Raw genomic sequence first — 12,928 nt, forward strand, 5'->3', positions numbered from 1 at the left:
GGCGAAGGTATTGCGATGCGAGATGGTGGGTGGTGGGTGTAGCTTTGGGAAGTTAGAGATCCATGGATTGCACGGTTGGTGGACATGGGTGAGACGCTGGGTGGCTGTGACGTGGTGACCCAAACAGCGCCGAACATCACATGAAAGTCCTCTTTCATCCTCACCGTCACTTTTACTTCGGTGCAAGAGATGCCAAGACTTAGCAACACTTGGGACGACGAATAGTGATGAATAGCTGATGGAAAGATGCATTCGAATCCGTGACCTCATCCATGGACGCCTGTAATTGTAAATGTGACGAGGACTTACCATGCAATTACACTCGGCATTACCAGGACTCTAATCAGAGTTCAGTCACCAGAAACTTTGTTTTGTTCAGGTTCCTCGTGGTTCTCTCAGGAAAGTTGCGGATACGGTGGGGAGTCTTCGGATGTCAGAGTCGCAAGGTTTGGTACGACGATGTCAAAACTCCAACCGGGGATCGCTGCAGCGCTTCACGATGCACGCACGGGCACAACATCAATACGAACGACGCTACGCCTACGCCCAAGTGGGTACGATGTCATGAAGCGGTCCCACATTATTCAAGATCGTGAGCTCTGGCCGAATAGCCTCAATTCTTCGCTGCGCTTCACGATGCACGCATGGCATGATGGCCTCACCAATACGGACCTACAGACTTCACACACCCAAGTAAGTAGATTGAATTGACGGCCACCACCTCCCCTCCTCCTCCACCGCCCGCCGTCCCAAGTCTGGCCGGATAGCCTCAATTCCACTTGGAGTGGAGCATAATATATTGGATAATTGCGTCGCGCGCGCCTTGCTCGCGTGGCTACAGAGTGGATGAGGTGCATTGAATTGAATACAGTAGTGTGGCCAAATGCCCCGCCAGTTGTTGCAAGCTGGCCGTACTTGAGCGGGATGGTAGGGTGTGTGGCGCCTCTCGCGGCATACTTGCCTGGTCGTTTAGCTGTGATGTCAAGCCATGTCTATCATGTCTATCAACGTCCATCACCGCCTCTTCTTGCGTCTGCGCAGGGCGTCGCAATCAAGATATGGGGTGAGTGCTATGTCATCACTGTACGGGCGCCCCAGGAAATGAGTTCACGCTTGACGCAGCAGTTCCGTCCTCGGAGAAGGTTGAGGCGTTGCTTTTCTTTTGCAGAGGGCGTGATTGGTTAGAGATAAGGGACGCCCAAACGGGCACAGTGGGGCCCAACGGCTGGCCGCCTCGAGAAGAGGCGCAACGGTCGTGGTGAAGGAATGAGGGTTGCGCTGGGGAAGGGGGAAATGGGGCGTTCGCGTAGGAGATAGAGTCTATAATCAGCCTAGAACTTGTGGTTTTCGAGTCTTTTCAAGCAGCGTGGGAGGGCAGTGTGAAGACAGCGAGGTCGATGCGACGGCCATGTTACAATTAGAATCTTCCAAATGGCCGGTCGTAGCCCGATGATACCCTGTCGTTCGGTCGGTCGCCAAGGGTGCAGGCATCCCCCTTCGGGCATGGCCGCCCATCCGTCAGTTCGCTGCTGGGAAGAGGTCGCTGGAGCAGCTGGCGGGCGACAACTTAATTCATCCTGTCCCCAGAGCCTCACCCCAGGTCTCCTCCGCACTCACGCGACACCGCTGTTTCTTATCTACACCTATATCCGCCTCACTCGACGCATATCACATATACGACCACTACCACGACCACGACTATATTCACTATCATGTCCTGCTAAACCACGGTCGACTGTTGGCCCCGGCGTCTGTTGTATCACCGCCCTCGTCTCTTATCGCCTGCACGTCAGCTACCAATTGACACGCACCCTCACCACCAACACGTCCCCAACCGTCCCCAAGGAGCCGCACGCGTCCTGCTGGCCTGTCAGCGTCGTCTGCACCCGTCGCACCACTGCAGAGCCACTGATAGCCTCCCGCTCCCAAAGCGCTGTATCAGACACTCCAGCGCACCAATACCAGCGCAGCACTTCACCGCCTACGACTACGTATTATACGTCTCTCGCGACTCCTCGCCAACCTCAACCTCATTCCGTCATCGCCAACCTTAACTCCTCCCGTCACCATGGCCACGACCTTCTCGACGGCGACTGCGATCCCGCAACACGCACCCTACCAGCACCACGCCTACCGCAAGAGCACCCACTCGCAGTACTCGCCCACCCACTCGGGCGTCAACACGCCCGCCAACGTCTCGCCCACGTCGCCGCGCACCACACACCTGCCCCTCGCCCGCCACCAGGGCATCTACCAGCCGCGCACCGCCATCGGCATCCCCGCAGCCCTGCGCAAGACGGAGAAGCCCAGCAGCAAGTCGCCGCCCAAGGTCGACTCGGGCGTGTCGTCCCCGAACCAGGGCTGGTCGGCTGGCACGTACGGGTGGGTCGCCAACGAGGGCAGCGCGACGCCCGTCTCGCAGATTGGCAATGAAGACATGCAGAGCCTCTACAACGCCGAACCACTGTCGCCCGTCGCGGGGCCAATCACACGCAACCACTGGCAGGTATGTATTCGCGCCTTTCCTACTTGTCCGCTATGCCGCTGCTAGCCTGTCCGTGCTTCCCTGTCGCGTGCTCACCTGGCCTGCGAGGGGACCGTCTTACGTACATGGTCCGGTCCCACTGCCTAGCGCGCGTTGGTCTGGCCTCCCGCTGTCTGCAGAGCCGACATGCCGAGCCCTCCAATTCAGCTCAACAAGACGCCTGGGGGGCAAACTCGGCGGCCAAGGTCGATCATGTTGTGCATGTCGCCTTGCCATGGCCTTCGGATAATTTCCATCGTCTGCCGGCAAGCACTGCTTCTGTCCAGACCTGCACGTCGTCCCCCACGCTAGACCTATACCTACTCTTTTACCCGATGCAGGGCTGGAGTCCGGGCTGTTCGGGCTAGCGACACCTGTCCACTTGTCCACAATTCAGAGTTGCCGTTGCGTCCAGAATCCACACTAACTCATCCCTAGGCCGACGGTTCCACATCGGTGTGCTCGGCATCCAGCTGCCAGGAGCCCTTTGGCTTCTTCCAGCGGCGCCACCACTGCCGCAAGTGCGGCGGCATCTTCTGCTGGCAGCACTCGCGCAACAACGTGCGTCTCGACGAGCTCGCGCGCTTCCACCCCGAAGGCCACTGGCACCGTGCCTGCGACCGCTGCCACAGCTCCTTCCGCGAGTGGGAGCACCTCCGCTCCAGCCGCACCAACAGCGAGAGCTCCGACAGCAGCAACAGCAGCCCTGCTCCCGCAAAGTCCATCGAGACTCCTGCGCCTGCTAAGCGTCCTGAGAACACGCGCGTAGGCAGCCTGGCGCAGAGCTTCCAGGGCACGTGGAACTGGAGCACTTTCTAAACATGGGCGTTTGCTTGTATCGCCGCCTACATCAACTTCCTTCATATCTTCATGACACCTGGACGGACGGACGGACTTACGGACGGATCTTCCTGCTCCTGGCGTACTCTCTTTTGATGATATCCGGAGGGCCCAGTATTGTCGCAACGGCACTGGTCCCATTCCACCTTTTCACTTGCTTCGACCGACACGAAGCCTTTCTGCATCTGCATCCACTAGACTGCATAATACCGGCGTCTTCTCTTTGCTTTTTCCAACATGGCGTCTTGATCAATCACGGGGGTGGTCTGCGTGTGTTTTGTCTCTCTTGTCCTTGCGATTCAGCGTTTTCCTTCGACAACCTTATAGAGAGTGCTCTTTTCTCTCTCTTGATCTCTCTCGACGGGTCCTCCTTTGTGGAGACGACAAAGATGTCATTGTGTTTTACGGCCGACGAAGATATCCAGATATAATGATTGTTGGAGATGGTCTTTCTTTTCGATGGAACATCCAGCTCCAGATCATGGCGGTACGCGGTGATGTGCGACGGACGCACGTAGACCGTTCGGGAAGACGTGCGTCCGTCTCATATCACCGCGTACCGTGATGATGTGGAGGTCTTTTGGGCAGATGGATGGCTGATTGTGATGAGGCTGGGTTGTATGTGTTTTATCATGTGGTTATGGTATACGTGGAAGATGGTGTGTGGTGGTTGTAGTTTGTTGAGATGAGATGAAATTATATTGGTATATCTGAGTCTGTGAGTGCAAACGTCTATTGGTGATGTGCGGGATGTGTTGATGTATGGGAGAAGACATGGCAAGAGGGTTCTTCCCTCTACTTCCGTGCGTGTGTGTGTGTATCAGCGAGGTGGTGGGCATGTGCATGTATATGTAGTTGGCGTGACTCGCATGTTGTGATGTGGTACCCTGATGGCGTGATGTCGGTCAGGGTTTGGTCGCGGCAAGGCTAAGGGAGGTTGTTTGACATGTGGGTGCCGCTTGTGGGTAATGTACCACAGCATTGGAACTGTTTGGCACTGAACCCAGTAGTTGAGAACTATAGACAATGTTTGCATCTGTGTTATATGTTAGCATCTCCCTTGCAATGTTCCGGGCATGGATGGAGTCGTAGAAACATCTCCACCCACCTACCCCAGCATCAAGAACTCCAGACACAAACAGCAAAACAGTAAGACATTCACCAGTATACATGAATAAGAAAGAGAGTATCGAAATTCCATACCACAAACAAAGTCCATGACTCCTCCCCGTGCTTCGTTCGCACAAAGGCACCATACGGAGATACCCCGCACTCCGATTGGTCAGATGCAGTGGAGTGCTGATGGCGTTTTTTTGCTGGACGAGCACGACGACGTTTACCGCACGAGTCATCGAGGCATCTGGTGAGATACGCGAGACTGCTTTGTTTATCTCTTGGTTTATGCGCTTGACCTAGTCTTACTCAACTTTACCGGGATTTACGGGTTTGCGACTTTGCTACACTCCAGGGCTCGCTCCGCTCGCTACACTCGTCGACCGACAAGATCTCGCTGCGCCCAACACCACTGCGTCCACCTCACTTCGTTCGACGTCCGTCGCCATACGTCCTTCTCTTCTTCAAGCTTTTGGGGGCGCCGTCGCCCCCAGGTTAGCAAGAGGATTTCCGAATCGATACTTTGCGCAGATGGCGATTATCGCTCAGACAGCGGTGCAGGGGAATGGGGAGGTGGCGGGGACACTGCACAACACTGGGGATGGGATGGCGCAAGAAAATGGAAGCAGTAATGGGGCGGCGCAGTCAAACGGAAAGAGGAGGAAGCTACATGGGCGCGCATTTTATGAGAGTATCGGCAGTCCAAAGCTGATACTTGCGCCCATGGTCGAACAGTCAGAGTTCGTATGTCTCTTCGTCTCTATACGACTCTGCGCAAAGACGATTGTTAACGTTATTGTCTATAGGCATGGCGACTACTCTCGCGCTCGTTCCTCCCCGAATCTCAGCAGAAAGACCTCCTAGCATACACCCCAATGTTCCACTCAAAGATGTTCGGCGAAAAGAGCAACTACCGCGACGCCCACTTCCAGCCCCTCAAATCGACTATCCCCTCACCCAGCGACGATTACCACCTCTCACAACTACCCGAATCGGAGAGACACCTCGACGGCAACCCTGCGTTCGACCGACCGCTTACCGTACAATTCTGCTCAAACGACCCCGAAGACTTTCTGCGCGCGGCGAAACACGTTGCGCCCTTTTGCGATGCGGTAGATCTAAATCTGGGATGTCCACAAGGAATCGCAAAGAGAGGGAAATACGGCGCATTCCTACAAGAAGACTGGGATCTGATATCAAGGATGATACGCAAGCTACACGAGGAGTTGGACGTCCCAGTCACAGCAAAGATGCGCGTTCTCGAGACACCGGAGAAGACACTGGCATACGCAAAAACACTACTAGACGCCGGCGCAAGCATCATCACAGTGCACGGCCGCCGTCGAGAACAAAAAGGCCACAACACCGGCCTCGCAGACTGGAAGATGATCCGCCACCTACGGGAGAACCTCCCTAAGGAAACAGTCATATTCGCCAACGGCAACATCCTCCAACACGAAGACATCGCTGCGTGTCTTGAAGCCACAGGCGCAGACGGCGTCATGAGCGCAGAAGGAAACCTGTACGACCCTACTATCTTCGCCGCTCCACCGCCACCCGGCCAGGAAGGACGAGAGTACTGGCGCGGCCGCGATGGTAAGGGTGGGTATAGGATGGATGCTGTGATGAGACGGTACATGGACATCATCCACAAATACGCCCTCGGTCAAGACCCGCCACAACGGAAACCGCTCTGGATGCCCGGCGATCCCGACGTCGAAGAGCCGTCCGCACAGCCTGAGGAAACAACAGAGTCCAACACGAACACGGATGCAGCAGAAAACAACAAACGCCCCGCCGACCAAGGCGAAAGTCCGCCAAAAAAGAAACAAAAACCCTTGTCTAAAGCTGCGAAGAAGAAGGAAGCCAGCAACCCCAATCTCACGGCTATGCAAGCCCATCTCTTTCACCTACTGCGTCCGCTTGTGTCTCAACACCACAACGTACGCGACGCGCTTGCCCGATCACGGACGGGCGATATTGAGGCGTTTGAGAATGTGTTGAGGCTTGTTGAGGGGGCGGTTAAGGAGGGGATTATGGGGTATGAGGAGGAGCACGCCAACGACGCTGTCACTGAAGCCCAAAGTGTGAAGAAAGAGGGGAAGGTGGATGGGAAGGACGCAAAAGAAGAGCAGGAATTGGATCCGTATGAGAGTTCTCTGGCGACTGTTGCGAGGGTCAAAAGGCCGTATTGGGTGTGTCAGCCGTATGTTAGACCGCTGCCTAAAGAGGCGTTGGAGAAGGGGAGTATGACTGTTGGTAAGAAGGAGAGGAAGAGGGTGGAGGAGGAGGCTGAGAGGAAGAGGGTGGAGGAGAGGTTGGAGAGGAGTGTGGGGTTGGTGCCTGGGGGGCGGGTTGAGGAGAGGGTTTTGGGTGGGGAGGATGCGGAAGAGGGAGGGAAAGGAGGGAAGGAGGAGGTTGTTGAGGAGCCGAGGGATGGGATGGTCTGTGGCTAAGAGAGCAAGAAAGCATCCAATATTAACACCAGTAATCATCCCCCTCGAAACATGGAATGCCCCGTTCCGAACTCCACTGCATGATCAGCCATGGGTCGACGATGTGATCTGGAGAAGGAAATTTCAAGGCTGAACGGTCGTTAAAATGAGTATGCAAGTATATGGGCACAACGAACGAAGATATCGCATGGCTTATAGTCGGGGTAAGAGATGTAGACAGTAGAGATACAGGTTAATACTATCATAGTTTTTCTACATCTCGATGCGACAAATTTGACTGCTAAATTGTGGTTGGGCGCTGTCACCATACACGAGATCTTGAGGTACCCATCATCAGCTCCTTCATCCGTCTTCACAACACATGCAGCTGATATCATGGAGCTGTGTAGCACATAGTGTAATCGCCTCTTGTTTGATGTCGCTGGTGGAAGTGCATGTATGCGCGACACTCAGGATAGAGGTCATCGGCGTGGCTGTGGGAGTGGCTGTAGCTGCGACAGGGTTCGTGGCTGTGGCTGTGGTTGTATCCCGCCTCTACTCCTGTTCCTAGCACCTGATGCTGGGACGGGCGCGCTACGTCGAACAGTAACTCGATCGATGTCAGTACATCAGTCCGCGCGAATGCAGGATGTCCAAGGGCGTACCTCGATGGATGGTCAAACACCATACAGCATGCACACTCGCAAAGATGATCATAGCAAGAAGCTGAAGGAGTGCCAAGACGTCTGATCTCGTCCACATAGCTAGGATGTTGGCTGCTGTTCCCGTGCGGCGTGGTAAGGGGTGTGGGGGCGGAAATGATAGGTTGTGATCCTTCGGGGGTCGTTCTGTCCTTTACTACATTGCGGGCTTTTGTGTTCTTATCTACCTGGGTATGAACATGTTTGCCCGGGAAGAAGGCACGAAGGCTGTGCGCGGCGACATCGCGAGGTTTAGGGGCTCAATTCCTTTGCGCATCCGTATGCGGTTGCGGAACGATGAGCATCCTCGCATGTTGATGGTGCTAGTCTCTTTCGTGCTGCGGAACTGCAGAGTGCTGGTAATGATATCGCGCTAGTGAGTGCCCGAAACAGCGCTAAGACTGTTCTGGCTGCGGAAGCATGGCCTGAGCGTGAAGGATGGCGTAGTCTAGTCTGCTTTGGGATGCGGAAGCTGTTACCGACGTCCCTCAGCCTCTGTCACTCAGGCTTGGCCCTTGATGTCTGCCTGTCTCTCAACAGACCTGGTTCTCACCTTGTCAGTTTATAAAACGACGCTTCGGCATTCTATCAGCATGTCGCATTCCAGCCCACCACCTCAATTATTTGAGTGCTTGCACACAGTTGCGCACCTCTCTATCAGCACGATACCTCATCAGCATTTCGCACCTCTGCCCTTGGGATCTCCGAAGCTTCTTTCGAAAGAGCCCAGCGTCTATCCGCATCTCATAAAGTAGGCATCCAAGTCAACGTCATGGATTATGGCGAACTTGCAGCCGAACAACGCGAGGAAGTCACGATCAGACAAAACCATCGACCACCCAATCTATCGCTTCCTACGGTGGCCAACAAAGATGTTGCATACCCTCTTCCGCATATGGCCGATCTCCAGATGCTTGGTGATCCATCGACGAGCACCGACCTACAGTACATACCTCCGTCACCGTCGTCGATACCATGCCAACCTGATCAGCTTCTTGCGGAACCCGCAGGACACACCCAAGCGATTGAGGCAAACCTATCTGAAGACGTCCAGCGACAGCTTGCTGAAGTAGAATGGCAGCACGAAGTAGCGCGCTACCAGATTCTTGAGAAGGCGCAGGCGATTCCAGCGATCTTACACTTACAAGAGGCAGCGACAAGCTATCCATACGTTGCGAGCGATGAGGCCGCGACAGGATATGCTGGGCTATATGATACTTCTAACATGCCCGTGAGCCTACCCCAGATACCTAATCACGGCTTTAATCTGCACAAAAATAGCAGTGCACATGGGGCCGACGCCAGCTTGTGGCCAGCACAACAATTATCGCAGACCGCCGTCTATCCGAACTCCACACGCGATTATGTTGGAGGGTATGGCCAGCAGTACAATACCTTTCTGAACGTCCGAGACCTCGACTACAATGCCTTGGAACACTCGGCATATGGCCAGCAGCCATCTCTTGATCACATGGTACCAACGTCATCGTATTACAACACGATATCCTCTGTGTTGAGCCCATACGATCAAGGATGCCATCCTCCCTCCTTCATTGCTACTACACAACTTCATTCCAGTCAACAGAGTCTCCCACTGCGCGACTTCGGAGCGGTAGCTACTACTGCAAGCCAGCTGCGGATGAATGCGGCCAACGACAATGTTCACAATACGACGGATCAATCTCCGAAACCCTTATGGAATGGAGACGTCGATGTATCCGCTGATCTATCATCCGCCGCGGTAGCAAGTGAGCTACCATCCTTTCCGATGATCAACCATTCGGCCACGAGCGATGTCGAAATGACTGGCACTATCGGCCCCCAAGCTTTTACTGGGGCTATCAGAAGTCAAGCGGGGCGTGGCAAATGGAGACAAGGCATCTCGACTAGCCCATACGCTACAGCTACAGGACCTGGCCGCGCAGTGGACAACATCCAATTCCACACGAGCCCAGAAGCCGATCGTCATCGTCAAAGGACCCAGCCAAGAACTTACAGTAAGCGTCCAAACAAGGGCGACTGGTCTTGCTTTGGATGTCGCCTCAGCAAACGAAAGGTGTGTGTCTTCTTTAGTAGCATAGGCTTGCATCTGTCGCTGACTCACTCGATAGTGCGAACTTCTAGCTGATGGTGTTTGCCTTCGGTGTCAGAGAATCTTGAGGATGTACTCTGATCGCACAAGGCTTCCCAAGTTTACATGCACTATTCGGAACAAATTTTCTGAGATTGCGATCTACACCGATATACCACCAGGAGGGCTATCAAGCTCAGAGACGCTAGCTAGCTTAACATCTAGCCTTCCTCGCTCTCGGAAATTCGAATGGAACGACGGCTTGCATCCTGTGATAATTGATCGCGTCACCAGTCAATTCGTTTCAGACTTCATGCGAAGACTCGGTCTACATGTTCGCGATCTTGTAGACATGTTCGAGCCATTAAACGTCAGACAATTTGACCCGGATCCTTGCAACCATGGAACAATCTGGAGTTACTCTTTTAGCATGGTTAAGTTGAAAAATGCAATATGCTTCTTCAGGCCATACCTGAAGGACGCACTAGACTTCCATGATATTCTTCACCGCCATTGGCATCAACTTGTGCTACAGGATCTCGAAGGTCTCTTCATTACGAAACGATACGACAATATGATGATGTGTCTCAACATTTGGTACGAAGGAATCTCCAATATGGAAGATGATCCCATGGTAGACATCCGTGCGAAGAAGGAACTGTTGGACCTTTTCAAGCATCACATATTCCATATATACCGCAATATTTTCGGCAAGACCCGCAGGTCTAACGAAGCAAGGCGATCGGATGACATGGGTATACAGGTGAACATGTTTAGCTCATTCTCGCAAACATCCAGGCTATTGCCTGATGACTTTCGATCTTGTCGGCTTGGATTCCTTGGAGAGAAACTCATGGAACGTCATGAGAGCCATTCTACACCAGGACAAGCGACGACAACAATGACTGATCACGAACCCTCCCTGGAGTCTCATCAGCAAGTCAAGCGCTTTCCCTCACCGAAGCCACATGTCCCTGCTAGGATGGCGGTAATTCTTGGGATGGACGCAGTGATGCTGAACAAGGTCGGTGAACTGTATCAGAAATACTTTCTCAAACAAAATACATCACTTCCAAGTTGTGTACCCAAGTTTTGGGCCTGGACTTTGTCCCTGGTGCTCAGGGCACTTTTCGGTCAATTCGACGTCGAAAATGGTACGAAAGAGGCGCTCAGACCTATACTCAGCTTACTTTTAAGCTGTTCGTTCAAAGTATGGCTGGTTCTGAGCGAATTCATCATATTGAATGGCGTACTGGAAACGTATGAATGCATTGCCGATTGGATAATGACCGATCGCGATATGATAGAGGCTCTCGTGATAGATACCTTCACCGACATGTTCGATGAGTTTCTCGCATTGTATGGAACAACATTCAAGAAGCGTTCAAGAAGGGTAGTGCAGGAGTAGGATGTAGCGATGCTTAGACAGATCCGGCGACACATGAGTACTATGCGCGATGTCAATTTCGAGCAGACTATCTTCACACAACAGCAGAGTCTCACCTTCGTATGTGCAATAACCATGTGTCTAAAACGTGAATACGCATGCTCGTACCCTTATTAGCGAAATCAGCGTACTACGGGATTATCCCCCCGTTACTTCCCATAACCCGGATACGGCCTAACCCCCTGAAACATCCTAATACAATCCCCAACATTCCTCCCCTGTCCATCAAGCCTAACAATAAGTCAGCATTCGTCTCCACATCCAGCGCCATCTCATCCCAAAAAACTTACCCCACCATCTCCTTGACAATATTCTCCAAAAAGCAAATCACCGCCCTCGCCCCTTCCGCCGGCCTATTCCCACTAAGCCCCCTCCCCACCGCCCCCGTTTTCCCTCCTTCCACGCGCGCTAGCTCAACAACGAGAGGGAGATCGCTCGCATCGAAAATAGCAGAGTCGTCGAGATCGAATTCAGTCGCTGGACCCGTGAGGTGCGACCATGTGGTCGGCCAGTTGATGTCGTGTTCGCGGCGGAAGTCTGCGCGGCCGAAGAAGAAGAGGGGGGTGTTGTTTGTGGAAGTGTTGAGAGGGGGCGGTGTGCCGGAGAGGGAGATGGAGAAGCGCGCTGTGGGGGAGTTTGTAGTGTTGGGGAGGGTTGGGGAGAGGAGGCTGGGGAAGAGGGCGAGGGAGGTTGCGACTGTGCCGCCGAGACCGTGGCCAATGATACCGTAAGACTCTGTGTTGAGCGAGCCCGTGAAGTGGAGGGAAGGGAATTGGCGGGTTAGTAGGGAAGTGCTGTTGATTTGCGAGAGAGTAAATGCGATGTCGGATATGCGTGTTTCGACTGCGGTTTCGACGGTTTGGTTATACTCCGCAATAGGAGATAAATTTGACAAAGGCACTGTCCCGCTGTTATAAACTATTTCCAAATCGCGGGTACGCGAAGACGTGAATTGGACAATTGACGCGTCGCCAGGGTGGTCGATGACTACGACCGCAGCGCCATTAGCCGCGATGTAGCGCGCCATTGTCGAGTACATCAACCTGCTCGTGTCGACGTGTGGTTCCAGGACTACGACGGGGACTTTGCTGACGTCGCCGCCGCCCCCACCATTACTACTAACGCAAGACGAGTATGTCATTGTTTCAAAGACACCGGCGTCACGCTCGTTGCCTTCAACAAACTGCTCGTTTGCTATCTTCGCGGTTTGCGGCGGCATATACTCCTGCGTGCCCATTGCAGAACACTGTTTCCTGGGTACAGGCATGTACAAGCTAACCATGATCCTACGGTCTCCATCAGGGTGGTAAGCATCCTTCTTTGTGGAATCTGTCAAGGGGAAGTGGGAGACGGCGACTTGGTAGTTGTGGTTGTTGTCCGCGCCGGGGATTTCGATGGAGTGGACATTTTGCGGGAGGAGTACGGTGAGTGTGATGACGAGTATGAGGCCGATGATGCCCAGAGAGGGAAGCATGACGGCAGGTCGAGTGCATAGGCGGAGGAGCTTGAGGAGACGGGCTTTGAAGGCGGGTTTGGTGGGGGTGTCTGAGGACATTGAAGCGAGTGTGGTGCGAAGTGATATTGGTGAAGCGGTGGAGCAGCAGCGGGTTTCCGTTGTGACGTGGGTAGGAAAGGGAGGAGACGGGAAGGATGCAGGGTACCGGATTGCTCTGTTTGCGATGTGATCTAGTGGAACATTTGAGTGAATGGTTTCAAAAGCGGGAGGAACTTTAGTGTGTCGTTTGTATAACTGTGCTCACGTTTCATAAATGTGATAAGGCCGGCAGTGTAGGCCAG

At 53.7% G+C, this 12,928-nt stretch overlaps 3 protein-coding genes across 3 annotated transcripts; 2 read left to right on the plus strand and 1 right to left on the minus strand.

Moving 5' to 3' along the window:
* Positions 1-2,068: 2,068 nt before the first annotated feature.
* On the plus strand, positions 2,069-3,343 carry J4E78_008582 (uncharacterized protein; the record flags this gene model as incomplete). Its single annotated transcript, XM_049369182.1, has 2 exons — positions 2,069-2,506; positions 2,963-3,343. The coding sequence occupies 2 exons, from the start codon at positions 2,069-2,071 to the stop codon at positions 3,341-3,343; spliced, it is 819 nt and encodes a 272-aa protein (XP_049219249.1).
* A 1,753-nt stretch (positions 3,344-5,096) lies between these two features.
* On the plus strand, positions 5,097-6,933 carry J4E78_008583 (uncharacterized protein; the record flags this gene model as incomplete). Its single annotated transcript, XM_049369183.1, is given in 3 exon segments — positions 5,097-5,105; positions 5,123-5,221; positions 5,284-6,933. The coding sequence occupies 3 exon segments, from the start codon at positions 5,097-5,099 to the stop codon at positions 6,931-6,933; spliced, it is 1,758 nt and encodes a 585-aa protein (XP_049219250.1).
* Positions 6,934-11,417: 4,484 nt separating this feature from the next.
* J4E78_008584 (uncharacterized protein) lies at positions 11,418-12,686 on the minus strand (the record flags this gene model as incomplete). The annotated part of the gene is made up of 1 exon (XM_049369184.1): positions 11,418-12,686. One exon carries the CDS (start codon positions 12,684-12,686, stop codon positions 11,418-11,420), a length of 1,269 nt encoding a protein of 422 aa, XP_049219251.1.
* Positions 12,687-12,928: the final 242 nt, after the last annotated feature.

This window comes from Alternaria triticimaculans (assembly GCF_023758025.1).
Source record: "Alternaria triticimaculans strain BMP 0046 chromosome Unknown scaffold_15, whole genome shotgun sequence".
NCBI classification, from domain to species: domain Eukaryota; kingdom Fungi; phylum Ascomycota; class Dothideomycetes; order Pleosporales; family Pleosporaceae; genus Alternaria; species Alternaria triticimaculans.